Raw genomic sequence first — 15,530 nt, 5'->3', positions numbered from 1 at the left:
CATACTGTCCAAAACAGGGTAATAAAAAAACGGGTTTTCAGATATAAATTTACTGCCAAGTTTTTTGATAAAATATTTTTATTCATACGTCAGTTAATATGATTAGTCAAAATGAAGCTTAATTAAGCCGATATGGGAATATAAGTTAAAATATATCTACTTTTAATGTATGTATTCCTATACCTATACTATTATAGCAGCTCATTACGAGTTTGATAAAAAAAAAAATTACCATTATTATGTTGGAGAAGGGTTTATGCCTGTCTTCGTAAGGTGTCAGGAAACCGTGTCCGACGGAAACCTGCATCGAGTTCCTACTTACCTTCGTATCGCGTTATCTGTATTATTTTGTTAAAAAGCATGGAATCCTCGAACGAGTCGAGACGCCATTATGTAGAACGTCTGATCAAAGCTTTGATAGGATATTGTATGTTGCCTCTCAAGAATGCAAAAATTGGTGAGAAAGATCATTGCGTATTGTGATGTGAATGGATATCTTATGTGGAATTGCAACCTCTGTACTTTGTCGTTTATTTTTTATTGGCAACTAGCTTTTGCTCGCGGCTTCGCCTGTGTGGAGGAGTTTTCCGGGTTTAGAGTCCCGCTATATATTTTTGCGAGATAGAAAGTAGCCTATAACCTTCCCAGGGTCTTAAACTATATCCATAATAAATATCATAAAAATCCGTTCAGTAGATTTCGAGAAATTCGATCACATACATATAGACAGAGAAGGGGACTTTGTTTTATAATATGTATATATATAGAATTTCGAATGCGTTTGAAAAATAGGTTAGAATTTCGCGAATATTTGTAACGGTGAGAGTAGCAAAGGTGCTTAGCTTGAATTGCCCTTGAGAATACATTGTAATTACTTTTATCGCGAATTTACATATGTTCATGGCCTGAAACCACTGCCGTTATGTAACTGCTTTTCTACTGCAATAAATTGTACATCCAGTACTTACTTGTTGGCTGCATTACTCCGCCCAAGATGGCCCAACATAACCCGAAATGGCTTTTAGCACCTAAGGTGTCGATATTGAACAAAGTTTTCCGACATATTTATAGTTGGATGTAGTTAAGCAGAAAGGACTCAACCCACATAAAGTCACATTCTAATTATTGATATTTAAAGTTCTAACATGTATTAGTTTATGATGCTTTGTAGAAATTGTATAAAACCTTTGTATACCTACCGATTACCGATACATAATGAAATATTTTATTTATAATCGATGATATATGATATATATAATCGATTTTATAATCTGTTTCATTGTTTAGATAAAATAATATTAAGAAAAATAGGGGGTTGAGTCCTTTTTCATAAATAGGTTTCTGCATAGTAGCGAATTTTAAGAAAACCTTCTCAGGTACACAGGTTTCACACTATGCTTTCTTAAAGCAAGCGATAAGCATCTATGGATGATCCACATAACTTTTAGGAAAAGTCCGAGTGTCTGTTCAAGTCAGGTGCGTGCCCTTTGGTCTAAATCTACGGATATTCGTCTCGGCAGTCCATTCCATTCCCAACTAGGCTATCGCCACTTCGAGACCTAGGCCGAGCCTCGCGCTAATTTAAACTCTGTAACCATGTCACCAAGTAATCCGCGTAAATACTCATATCAATAATCCCCGTCATGAAGCCGCACAATATTTTCCCTTATCAATAACAATAAAATTACTCATGTCCGCCTCTTATGACTGCCTCGGTGGCGTAGTATATGACGTGTATTATGTTATGACTGCAGTGTGAGGGCTGATATACTGATGATCAGCGATGGCATTACATTTCAACGCTTTTCAATATTCCAACAAGTTTTCAAGATTGTTTTAACATGTATGTAGCATTTGTTTGTAGTTATTTTGTCTCCTATCACATCATGGAACGAAATACACACGTGGGATAGTTGATGCACCAGTTGTGCATCTGCTTAAGCTTTTGAAGGTGTGAAAGAAGACGTGAGGATGTTCTACTCCTTCTTCTTTAGCCTTTTTCAATCTTCTCGGGTAAGCCTCCTTTAACATCTGCCATTCACTGCGCTATTGAGCTCTTTTTATCCAGTTCGATCCGCCGACTTTCTTCACGTCTTTCCAGCGCATTCCTGGTCTTCCTTAGGGGCGATCTTTTCCCAATGGCTTCCATTTAAGTAGATGTTTTTGTATCTGTGTACGCCTATTAAAATAACTGACGAATCTCAATACCTTGTAGACATGTATAAAAAAGTTAAACATCATTATTTATACTAGTAAACGTTATCCGCTTGATAGCAATCGCGTGGTAATACACAGTAGTAACGATATATACCAAGGACGAAATACAAACTACTAGATGGCACTGCATGAACGATAGAATATTCAGTGCTTTGGTCTAGTATGCGAAACAAAAAAAAATAGACAATCGTGATAAATAGTGGACTAATTTACTAGTCGTTGGATAATATCTCTTTTACCCGCCCGGATCGCACCTATCGTACACAAGGAGTTAAAACTCGCCATAGTGCCCTAAGAAAGTGGATCGCGTTCCATGATCTATCTCTTTATATCCGGCTCCAACAGGCCGGCATAATTGTGTCGACTGCCGAGGAGCAATCATATCTCGTCTTCTATTGGACCCCACTCCACGCACCATCCGCAGTGGAGTCACATTGTCGTGGTCGTATAGAAAATAAAAAGACTAATATCCAGTCTAAAAGCGGCGATAGCCTAGTTGGGTGTGGAACGGACTGCCGAGACGAATGTCCGCAGGTTCAAATCCCAAGGGCACACACTTCTGACTTTTCTAAAAAATCATGTGTATATTCTTGAATTTATCGTTCGCTTTAACGGTGAAGGAAAACATCTTGAGGAAACCTGCACACCTGAGAAGTTCTCTATAGGAATTTCGAAGGTGTGTGAAGTCTACCAATCCGCACTAGGCCAGTGTGGTGGACTAAGGCCTAATCCCTCTCAGTAGTAGAGGAGGCCCGTGCTCAGCAGTGGGCAAGTATATAATACAGGGCTGATATTATTATTTATTATTATTATAATATTATCTAGTCAGTGGTAAATCCATGTGAATGATAGAAAAACCAAATAGAGATTGTTATTACGATATAAACCTTGCTTTTGCCAGTAGGTGAAGAATTATGGTGCCAGGAGACCGATTTTGGTATAGGAACCGACTATTAGGGAAATTACGTTGTAATCTTAAAAATAATAAGCGAGGTTTTCCCGCCCTGATAGCTCATTGTTCTTATCTTGATGGCAATACCTCTGGGTATTACCGTTGGTATCCATTATTTTGTTTACAATATACGCAATTTTCGATGAGATGAATGTTACCAAAAGTTCACGACGTAATCCCTCAGGGGTTTGACAGAGTTATAACTTCCAATCAGACTTAACCGATATTATATAGCGTGTATGCTGGCAGGTTTGCGATGTTGAAAAATAATAAAGAATGATTGAATATTAAAATTAAACTCTTTTTCGGATTTTATCGCGGATTTTAATTTTCTCCCGGCGTTTCGAAGACTTCACAGCCTTCGTGGTTAAGTGAAGAGGGGGAGGGGTTGGTAATCCGTAAAGTCAAAATTACAATACATTTTACATACCTACATTTTACAATTATAAAATTTATTTAAAAATTTAAATTTTAGCTAGTCGCAGACTAGACAAGCGACAAACCCTTGCCAACGAACACCGATTCCTAGGGTGATTTAAAAAGACTCCCAAAATTGCTGCATCCATCAATACCTCTATCTTCGCGCGATTGCATTTTGTTTGAAGACTATGCGAGCTTAACGTCTAAAACTACCGGCTAAGACCTTAACTACACGCCCTTTTACGTAACAGGGGGGGCGAGCCTAATCTGGCACAAATCACAATACAATACAAGTAATGAACTTTCCAATAAAAAAAAAATTGTGCCAAGTTGACGATTAAAAATAACTTATAATTAATAAATCGGGCACAAATTCCAAAACAACACAATTAAATTATCCTTTGCTAAAAAAAAATGATGATAAAAGATAGTTTATAATTAGCAAATTTATATTTTTAGTTTGCAGGTGCGGGCGTACTCGGAGTCGGGGCGTGGACGGTAGCATATCGACACAGATACGTGACGTTACTGCCTACCCCGACCTACCCTGCTATCGCGTATCTCTTGATCATAGCAGGGGCGATTGGGGTGCCCCTGTCCGCCCTCGGATGCTGCGGACTCAAGACTGAGAATAGAACCAGCTTGTTATGTGTAAGTTATTTACTATTCAATAGGTTTTCGAGTAACTATTGCCTGTAAAGCTGTTACTTTAGTGGTAAAAATTATTTGTTGTTAGATAAATTTGAAGTGTCTTCCCGTAATTTAGAATTGAACAGCTCATGATGTTCAAACGTCATCAAAAAGATAAAATATTTGTACATTGAGTGCTACTGGTGTATAGGTTATAACTGAGTTTGTTACTTGTGAATAGCCTTCTGATCTTGTATTTCAACCGACTTCAAAAAAAGGAGGAGGTTATTAATTCGAAGAGTATTTCTTTTATGTTTGCTACTTCAGAACTCGGACGTTTATGAACCGATTTCGAAAATTCTTTTTTTATTCGAAAGAATATACCTCCAGATTGGTCCCATAATTCGAAACCACTATAGTAGTTTGGTTTTAAAACTAAAAAAAAACTAGAATAATTATGTCGTCCAAGAAAAGGAAATTTCACTTTTGACGTCCACCAACGCAGTGGAGCGCCCTTTAATTCGCGGCAAAAATCAACAATCGTCAGGTCACTGTGATCGTCTCGTGTAGCTTTTGTTGCAGGCTGGCGGGCCGCGTACACCTTATATTTTTGGTTAATATAAATGACAGCGGTCACGATTATGGCTCGCTAATGAGAACCTGGCTTAAGAAGGCTAAATGTCAAATATAGAATTGATTCGAAACTATCTAGTATTACAATGAATATAAAATCTATTTAAAAAAATCTGTATATATGTATTGTATATTTACATTCCGTTTTTCCCTTGAATATGAAAAATTATAATGAGGATTGTATACGCGCATTACGTTGTTTCCGACAGTACGTAATTATATTGTTCTCAATATATGAAGAAATAAAATTTATTAATTTAATAAATGTTTTTGTGTTCCAGTACACATACTTCCTGTTGATATCGTTTATCCTGGAGGCGGGGGCGGGCGGGCTGGCCTACTACTACGAGGTGGCGGTGGAGGATGAACTCCACGCGGAACTGAACGACACCTTCCTCACCAACTACGCGCTTGACAACGCAGTCACAAACGCCGTGGACAGCATGCAGACAGAGGTATATCTTTCTTTATTTAACTAGGTTTTTGCAGACAGAGGTATAACATCATATTAAAGAACTAGCTTCTGCTCGCGGCTGCGCTTGTAAGAAACCTTTTTTTGAGATAAAAGTCCCGCTTTGTATATTTTCTCGGCATAAAAAGGTAGCCTAGTCTATAGCACTCGGGAGTAATGTAGCTTCCTATAAGATTTTTTTTTTCAAAATCGTTTCGTAGTTCCGCAGATTAACCTTTACAAAATTTTCCTCTGAAATATTGGTATAGATATCACAACCTTAAAAACTAAAAAAAACAGTTCGTTTATGTTAATTTGGTGTTATTACAGTTCAAATGCTGCGGTGCGCTCCGGTATGAAGACTGGCGTAAAAGTCGCTGGCACGAACACGACCCTCGGCTGTTGGTGCCCGACTCGTGCTGCAAGACCATCACACTGCGCTGCGGGACCAGGGACCATCCATCCAACATTTACTATCATGTAAGAGTAATAGTCATGTTTAATGAAGATACGCTTAGAGAACTTAAAGCAGTTGGTTACGTTAAAGTCAATCAAAATGTAACTTTTCCGCGGAATGTCAGGGATATAATAAGGACACATATGATGAAAGGTCACTCTGACCGCCACGACCTTATAAAATTATATATTGTACCATCGTTTATTTTTCGCTACATTTGACCTTACATTTGACTCATAAACTATATAATAATTCCTTCCAGGGCTGCATACGACAATTCACCAACCACATACGAGACCACCTCATAATCCTGGCCGCAGTCGGCGTCGGGATGTCGGTCATACCCATCTTCGGTTTCCTATTCTCATGCGTGCTGTACGTGAAGATAAAGCACGTGATAGACTGACCTCGGCCCGCGGCGTCCAATACCCGCAAGGTGTTCGACAAGGGCTCGGCGACGGAGCTGCCGCGGGCGCGGGGGCCGGGGGCGCGGGCCCACGCCGCGCGGGGGGCGGGGGGCACGGCGCCCGTCACGTCACGGCACAAGCGCAGCCTGCGCCGGCCCTGCCCGCTGCACCCGCGCGACGCCCCCGCCACTATATCAACCATCAGTGACAATGTTAGCATATAGATTGGCGTTTAGTCATTAGTGTTTACGAGCTGTTGCGATTCTTATATACAGGGTGGTTCTGAAAGTGGGTATGATTGGGAAGCTATATACGAAAGCTAAAATTTTACAAAATTTCCCTTTACTGGTAGATTTCAAATCGGTCTAGCTGTATATGGCTTTAATGTTAGATCCACTTTTGGTAGCATCCTGTAGACGTAAAATAACCTCAATATTCGTGAAAACAAAGCCAATCGTTCGTTTGAAATTATAAAAAAAAGTGCATTAAGGACTTGGCAGATGGTTTTCTTAATCGTTTGTCGATAACCAATTATGTCGATCGTGTGTAACAAGTCACATAAAATGGGGACGTACATAAGGTCGCTATTTATATATAAAAAAAAAGACCGCATTAGTAACCAACGAATATCACTATGAATCTCGTTAAATTAGCGTCGGCGTAATTTCATTTAATGTGTTCATCGAATGTTGCATTATTGTATAGATTTTAATAATGTTCCATTGTAACATGAGTAGCAACCGTGACCGAATTTATATCGAAAATGTATCTAAGACATTTGGAAATAATTAAACGTTACTGTAAATTTGTAGGATACGATGGGGTCATTTGTGATTTCTTTTTATTTCAACTGTAAATTTATTCGTCAAATTATAATCAATCATGGCTAAATATTTTAAACAATGAATCTTTCTGTGTTTATTTCAAATATTTCAACTGTAATTTTATTCGGCAGATTGTCGATCATAGTTTACCCTCTTATTCATAGACGTTTTTTATCTAAGGACGGAGTAAAGCTGTGATAACAAGTCTGTTTCTCAGTGCTGACGGCATGGCAGCCTTCGCAGTGCGTAGCGATAGGGCCGTTGTGATTGGCTAATGTTGTTGTATCTCAATATTTTTAAATATTTCAACTACTTATAATTTTATTCATCCAATTGTCGATCATGGCTAAATGTTTTAAACAGTGAAATGACTCCAATAAGTATATGGTGCTATAGATATTTTTTTAGCTGTACAGAAGTTAATACATAGAAAAAAGTTACAATTGGCGTAAATTCAAACAATCTGTACAGAAGTGTCAATAAATTGAAAAAAAAAAGTTTGTTCCATTACATAGTCTCTAAAATATAAAGTAGTATAGTTATTTTTATTACACGCACTGAATAACGAAGAAATTTTATTTAGTAAATTATTTTATACAAAAACAGTACTCATCTGTCAAAATAGAGTCTAGAATGATTAAAAAATAATGTTTAAAAAGTGGGCGCCCAGCAGTATGTGGCTGTCTCTCTCGCACAATCGCACTGTAATAACGGTGACGTCACAGAATAAGTTGTACATCTTTTCCTATTTATCGCTTAGACCCGTCACCAGATTTTAAATATATTTTATATTTTTTAAAATAACTTATAAAAAAACAATAATTTAAAATTCGATACATGATATTGCTGTTATACTTTAATGTCAGTGCGTGTACTATGATTACAATAATTTAGTTTTAATTATATTAAACTATATTTTGTAAAAACTTAGATAACTAATCCGTATTTAACCAAATATTTAAATGTAAGGATGAAATGTGCCTTATACATAATAAGATAGTAAATGTCTATATCTATAGAAATCCAGATGAGTGCATGTATCAATATAATATAAACTATCGTGTTGATTAACAGACTAAACCATATTTTTATTCTAAATCGTTGTTTTTTATTGTTTTATTGTTTACAACTGCACAAGACAAAATAAATACCTTTGTATTTTTATTTATGCTGTCATTTATTTTTATAAATGCTTTGAGTACAAACATGTTTTACTGACGGGTACTTAATGCTTTTATATTATTGCTATCTCTTAATTTAATTTTAAATTACGTTAAGTTTTTTTACGTAACTTTTTATTTACTGGCAATATATTCAAACTCAATCATTTTTATTGCACGGGTTATACTTAATGATTTCTTATATTTACGCGAATGTTAGACATTGAAATTAAACTAATTATATTTGCAATTTTCGCGTTATACTTGCAATTTTCGCGTAATGTATATCTAGTTTTCAAGATCAACATTACCGTATTTTAGAATTGCTACCCATAACTCTGCAAGTTTCAAAAATAATAATTCCCCATATAAGTTCAATTGTTTTTACAAACTAGTATACTTCGTGGTTCTGAAACAGCGCCTCACTTTACTTACACATAATAGCTCGTATTCACAAACGTTACTTACCTAAGTACGGAGCAATGCTATGATAAGTTTGTTTCTCAGTGCTTCCGGCCTGACTGTGATTGGCTAATACTGAAATACAATTTTACTTTAGGAAACGTGAGTAAAACCGTGTTATTTTCGAATACTAATTTAATATGTCTCGCGTAAGTTTTAACAATTTTACTTTTTACCGAAGTAATGTGACTACCTCGGTGGTGTAGTTGTTATGTGTACATTGTACGAGTGCGACTATGGTGCTGAAGTCCTGGATTTGAATCCCGGGTCGGGCCATAAATAACTGTGACTGGGTTTTTCCATCTTAAAAATTACCCAGTCGCAGCTCTGAGTCAGGAAGTTGGCGGTGTGATACCTACATACCTCGGAAAGCATGTAAAACCGTTGGCCCTGTGCCTATTCTCTCTCCGTTCATGTCGGATTGCCGTCTCACCGGATTATGAGAGTGAAGAAACAGAGTGCACCTGTGTATTGCTCACACACTTATGCACTATAATATCTCCTGCGTACCTGACTGATCTCCGCTGAGACTGGCCCCCGTGACCGAAATTCGGCTAGGAGGGATCCATTCAATGTTTGTGAAAACGAGCCCAATTCAGTTATAATTCATTATTACATTGTACCTATTTGTCTTTCGCATTTGTTATCTATTGAACTAATACTAATTGCTTTTTTATTATGCATCCAATTATTCATTTTTAAAACCTAAGGACAAATCACCACTAATATCTGCTTACATTGAATCTCACGCATATCTGAAAAGTACAATTAAAAACAAAAGTCATATTATTTTAGGGACTGTAATAAAATATCGAATGTCGGAGAAGTTACAAGAGATCCGAATTTTATTACGAAATATGGAATTGAACATTGGACTTTTCTTATTAATTGTACTCCACAACGCATAAGCTAAAACCAAAGCGAATGTCAACCATTTCAATACGTGTACTGTTGAATTTGTCTTAGATTTATAATTCTTGTTATTTAATACAAATTAACAAAATGAAACTGGTTTCATTTGAGTCATTCCTATTTAGAATCTAGGAAAAAAATAATCTGGGATTTCCAACTTGTTTGTTTCGACATAGCGCTGCATATTCGTGATGGACATAGCGCTTCAAAATATATGACTTATCCGATATGTATAATATATAATATGTGTCAGCACAAAATATAAGAGAGCTAAAAAATCTCACAGTTGACACGTCGTTTCATGATCCGATGTCGCATAAAACAGATGCAATACCTCCCTCAACCAATCAGTACCTGCCGATTTTGTGAAGAGGGGGAACTCACCTCGATGGCCAGACCCGAAAAAGGAACTACGGGCTTATATTCATCGAATGTACAGTCATAAGTCCTTGCCACTTAAAAATATTTTAATGGCAAAAAAAATCGCCAAGAAAATTAGAATGTGACAAAAAAATACGATAAAACTCCGTGTCCTTTTTGTGACTGACGCATCAGTCTCTCGATCACTCACAAAAATCAACATTAACTGTCATCGATTCCGTCACGTTTTTTTGAGACATTCTAAGGGGCTAATGGTTATACATTATCTTGAATGTGTTTATTTACCTCATAAAACAAAAAGAGAAAACAAACACACGACAAACTTTTATCACGGAAGGCGGATGTGCAGCCAGGCCAGCCATTTATCTCCATGTGGGTTCCGTCCCATGATGTGATGGGGGCGAGCCTATCACCATATATAAAAACCTATGTAACTGGCCGACCCGGAATTCGAACCCCGGACTTCAGAACGGTGTCCTACCGAGCCCGCAATACAACTACGCCATCAAGACCATATTACATAACAACTCATAGAAAACACGGTACGGGAAAATACGTGTTATTCGGAATAATAAAAGAGAAACGGCACAGGTATTTCCGACCAGACAATATCTTTAAAAATAACCCCCATATTTCGTATTTAGGTAGGTACATGTTTACGTCATATAATGCCAAATATAGGAAGTAAACATTTACGGTTTAAAATATTATCCTCAAATAATAACGAGAATGTTAACATTGTATTGTTATTAATAATTCTTTGAATTTAATGTTACTGACCCTGCCAGTAGCAATAGTAGATCGCCTTCGATGAATCATTTAAGTAAATCAATAAAGGAATTTATTAGGTATACATACTTTTGTGCTGAAATATTACCTCCTGACTTTGTAAGAGACCGCAAATATAAGTACATAGACACCTTATTTTAGTATGAGTTTTTTGCCTATGCCTTGTACAAAATGACGTGTTTTCTTAGTTTTGTCAGTCTATGTTTAGAAAAAAAAAAGTTTTAATATTCAATTCCTATATTTAGGTATCCTTGTAATGTACAGCCACCCATAAATTACGTCATAAAGGGGAGAGGAATCAACAAAATGTGACATTGTGTGACATGGGGACGGGGTCAAAAGTTTAATGGCATCACATGTCAAAATCTAAATAAAGTATTTAAATTCTTGCCCGATTCGAAAAATAATTCTTAATTGTGGAACTGCTGTTTTCATTTGTCCAATGCTGAGTGAAATATATAATAATAAAATAATAAGTAGTGTCATGCCATGGAGGGACACATAAATGTGATAAGGATTGTGGGAGGGGTAAAAATTATGAAATTCGTGTGAAGTTGTTGATGGCCTCTATTAGGTACAAAATTATCTGTTTTGGTAATCAAAGTAGATACCGACTATTTTATGTAGGTACTAAAGTTTATAAGTTCATAAAGATAAAAAAATATTATCGCTGAGTTGGTGGGTATATTGTTTATTATATTCCTATATCCCAAATGTCAAAACAATAAGATACCAGAACTATATTATATGCTCGTAAAGTAATAAATACACAGACCTACAACATTTATAGTTAAAAGCACCTACTTACAGAAGTCGTTAACTAAGATGACAACGTGACGTGGACGTATTATTTAGATATAAATACCAACCATATGATTACATAGATAATTATAATTAGCTTTTGCTCGCGGCTTTGCCCGAGTGAAGGAGTTTTCCGGGATCCCGTATATATTTCCCGAGATAGAAAGCCTATAACCTTCCCAGGGTCTTAAACTATCTCCATACCAAATTTCATAAAAATCCGTTCAGTAGATTTTGAGAAAATTAATAACATACAGACAGGACTTCGTTTTATAATAAGTATAGATATTGCACTACATGTAAATTCATAAACGCTTACTCCGAACCGGCCTTTTGGCAAACAACTTCAGCACAAACTGGAATACCAATAGGCCAGACGAATAGCATTCCGAATGCCGAATTTTTGTCTCACTTGTCGCCGAGTAGATATAAAATCAACGAACCACAATTATAAATTCATGACCTTCTCGGCCGAGCGTATTTACCACTAAGTGACCTCGACCACATCAAGGTGACCACGGGCCGGCGCACATATCATCGTCCGATGAATATTATGTCTCTTCTAACTATAGGGACGCGCATCCAACACTTAAAAACGTAAACACATACAGGAAAACCATTGATTCTTAGCAACGTCATTACGTCCGGGTTGACTAACATTGACAATAATTAATAAGGGTAATTACCTGTAAACACGTTATTGTGTCGATTTAAATCTGATATAGTCAGTACCTTAGAGACAACACATTCGCGACTGTCTGTTGAACAGTGAAGTTTTGTTATAAAGCAGTGAGAGTGCCTATACGTATTCAAAACACATTGAAATCAAAGCATTTAAATACACAGTGAACGGGTCATTGGGATTTTTTTATGTGTTTGCAAAAGAATTATCTTATTTTGTGGTTTGACTACAGCTAGTATTCAGAACAGGTTTTATAAGAGGTTATCAAACGGAACATGAAGATGAACGCGCCAGTCAATCGCAAGTGTACTACGCACTGAGTCAGTCTTACGGAAAATTAAGTGCATAATAATGAGAAAAAATATATTTATACTTGTTCTCTTACTCGTTAATTACGAATGTAATGGAGGCTTGTTGGACGGCTTGTTATCTGGTGCAAATGAAATACACAAGCAAATACATGGAGCCGCTGGTGCTGTCATTGGAGGGCTGTCACAGGGATTGAACTTCAACGTCCAGGGAGGGTTCGGAGCGAACGGTCAGAAAAGACCTCCGCCGAACAATGTACCGGAGAAACCAACCGAGACGATCGTGGTAGTTGTTGAAGAAGGTTCAAACGATCGGCCGCCATACGGAAGACCGCCACACTCGAACGGATATGGACCACCGCATAATCACCATCGACCTAACAACTTCAATAATGGTAATGGTCATGGTCATGGACACGGGCATCAACACCATCATCACAACAACGGGAATGGTAATAACCAAAATGGATTCGATGACAACCAAAATGGCTTTGATCCATCTAATCAACATAATTACAACAACTATGGCCAGCAAAACCAACCGGGCTACAACGATCAAAACTTCAAGCCAAACAGGCCCGGCTACGGAAATCAAAATAACTTCGGACAGCCGAACAGACCAGAGTATGGAAATCAAAATAACTACGGACGTCCTCCTAATTTCCAAAATCCACATAATCGGCCTAGCGGACCTGGCTATGGGCAAAATAATTATCAGAACAACGATAACCAGAATAACAATGGACCACCAAACCGACCCAACCAAGGTAACCAAAACAATTTTGGACAGCCTAATCAACCAAATGAACAATACCCAATTAATAATGGGCAACCAAATAATCCCATCCATGAAAATCAACCCAGCAACGGAAACCAAAATAACTATGGAAAACCTGACCAACCTTCTTTCCCAAATCCCGGTAATAATGTGCAACCTAACCAGCCTGGATACGAACAAAATAATCAACCAAACACTGGCCATCAAAATAATGGACCAAACCAAGGTAATCAAAATGGTTTTGGCCAAACTAACTCAGGTAACCCTAATAATAATGAACAGCCTAATAAACCCGGCTATGGAAATCAATCGAACAATGTAAACCATGACGTCGGAGAGACGACTTCTAGTCATGATGGCCAAAATCAACAATATCCAGGCAACAACAGCCCCGATAACACAGCAAGTGCACCACATAATACTTATGATAACGGAAATCAACACAAACATGAGGCAACCACTAAAAAACCTAAAGACGATGAGCCGTTATTTGTGCCTTTAAATCCGAACCAATATACTTATGGAGGTGATAAGATTGAGGTGAACGCCCCTAAACGAGAAACCAATGAGAAACCAAAAGCAGAAGATGAAGACGAAGATTTGGGAATAGATATACGAATTAAAGACAATTAATATTATTTATTAGGTAATAAACCTATTTAACTAAAAGGGCTTTATTATAATATCCTCATTCGCAACTTTTTAAAATCATTATACTGCGTATTTTTTACAATAATATAATAACCTTCGTAGATATTGCTACAAGATGAATATTAAACAACAAAAAATTGTATGAAAACATAAGCGATGATTCACAAATAATTACACACTAACAACACATGTTGCATAGTTTTGTGTACCGAGTAAATAAATTTTACATAAAATTACCTGGTATATTTGATGACTATATTTCTGTAGAACGCTTTGTTACCTAGAAAATTATGTTGTATTTATATTCGATGAAATCATGCACGGATAAATTAGCATAAAATTCAAAGAATATAGCCATAGCATAAAATAAAGACAACATCGACATATTATTACCTATTCTATTTTTGTTTATTTGTCTATTTGTAAAATCCTGACTGTTCCTATTTGATTATTATATGCTTAGGTTGGTGGTGTCACTTTCCCGTGCCCATAAAAAAACTATCTACGACATTCAACTGTATTGGATTCGAATATACGACACTCTATATTCTTTATTATTTAGCTGCACAATTATCGTGATCTGTAATGAACCTAGTTACTGATTATTAAAAAACAGCAAAAATGCGATTAAGAGATCATTTTCAGAATAAAAAAAAATATTTAATTAGTTACTCCATAGTCCATTCTTGCGGTATTTACCTGCATTTGCAATATATCCATATTTTCCTTAAAGCTTTCCTAGCTGTCATAACTCGTAAGGTTTAAAGCAATCAATTTGTAAACGCTTGAAACAACAAACTATCTTAAAACAAAAAAAAAGTCAAATTGCGAGTCAAACAATTAACCTCTTCGATCACGTCGATACGCAATACGAAAACTTAAAACTATCTAACAAGTATCTTAGCAGTTACAATCACGCTCCGAAATAAACATCAATATTAGACTTGTAACCTCAAAAGATCCACACGTTTATAAACAACGTAAAATGTTTTGTCTCGTCTACTATTCTGCCTTCAAATCCCATTGTTATACTCATGAATTGTGCCGCGTGTAGACTCTCCGTTCTATTAATAGTCTTCTTAAGGAGAATAATAGGTATGTTATAATAAATATTATTTTTCTAGTCTATTTATATGCCCTAAGCAGTCTTAACTAAACTACGTTAACGAGCCTTACATCGCAATCAGTCCTCCCAAGCGTACAACTTAATCGCATAAGCAATTGATCGTCTAGCTATTTTTAATCCATCGAAAATGTTTTTTATCACCTTCAATACTTTATTTATGTACTTACTAAAAAAATAACGATTAATTGAATGTCTATAAATGAACGCAATCCATTAAATCAGGAACAGTAACTTATTTATATAAAAAATGACTAACAGATCATATTACGTGCGTAAACGTCTTATAAAATTCCATAGTGACTCAAGGAACCTGTTCACATTATAGTCTGACGCGAGCGCTACCGTAATGCCGTGGGTAACGTACACGATATCATCATTAACATAAATCGCCTTCGCCTTAAGTGCAAAAACCGTCAAGTCCAATCCACAATAAGCAGATTTGTTATTGCGCGGTCAGCTGTTCCGGCAAACACATTATCGCAAAACATT

At 36.6% G+C, this 15,530-nt stretch overlaps 2 protein-coding genes across 5 annotated transcripts in view; both read left to right on the top strand.

Moving 5' to 3' along the window:
* LOC115449750 (CD151 antigen) overlaps positions 1-9,616 on the top strand; it is a 187,211-nt gene extending 177,595 nt beyond the window's left edge. For all 4 annotated transcript variants that reach the window (XM_037441222.1, XM_037441219.1, XM_037441220.1 and 1 more), the window contains 4 exons: positions 4,049-4,240; positions 5,134-5,307; positions 5,634-5,783; positions 6,023-9,616. In XM_037441222.1, coding sequence (XP_037297119.1) covers positions 4,049-4,240; positions 5,134-5,307; positions 5,634-5,783; positions 6,023-6,166 — 660 coding nt within the window. In that variant the 3' untranslated portion in view covers positions 6,167-9,616. The remainder of the gene's footprint in view (positions 1-4,048; positions 4,241-5,133; positions 5,308-5,633; positions 5,784-6,022) is intronic.
* Positions 9,617-12,235: 2,619 nt separating this feature from the next.
* On the top strand, positions 12,236-14,316 carry LOC119188379 (GATA zinc finger domain-containing protein 14-like). The gene has a single exon (XM_037441217.1). It carries the CDS (start codon positions 12,530-12,532, stop codon positions 13,895-13,897), a length of 1,368 nt encoding a protein of 455 aa, XP_037297114.1. The 5' UTR covers positions 12,236-12,529; the 3' UTR covers positions 13,898-14,316.
* Positions 14,317-15,530: the final 1,214 nt, after the last annotated feature.

The sequence above is a fragment of the Manduca sexta genome, chromosome 22 (assembly GCF_014839805.1).
Source record: "Manduca sexta isolate Smith_Timp_Sample1 chromosome 22, JHU_Msex_v1.0, whole genome shotgun sequence".
NCBI lineage: Eukaryota > Metazoa > Arthropoda > Insecta > Lepidoptera > Sphingidae > Manduca > Manduca sexta.
This window is presented reverse-complemented; position numbering and strand designations above follow the sequence as displayed.

What these genes read in the sequence shown, in the direction of transcription:
- LOC119188379 (XM_037441217.1), top strand. Translation starts at nt 12,530, where the DNA reads ATGAGAAAAAATATATTTATACTTGTTCTCTTACTCGTTAATTACGAA.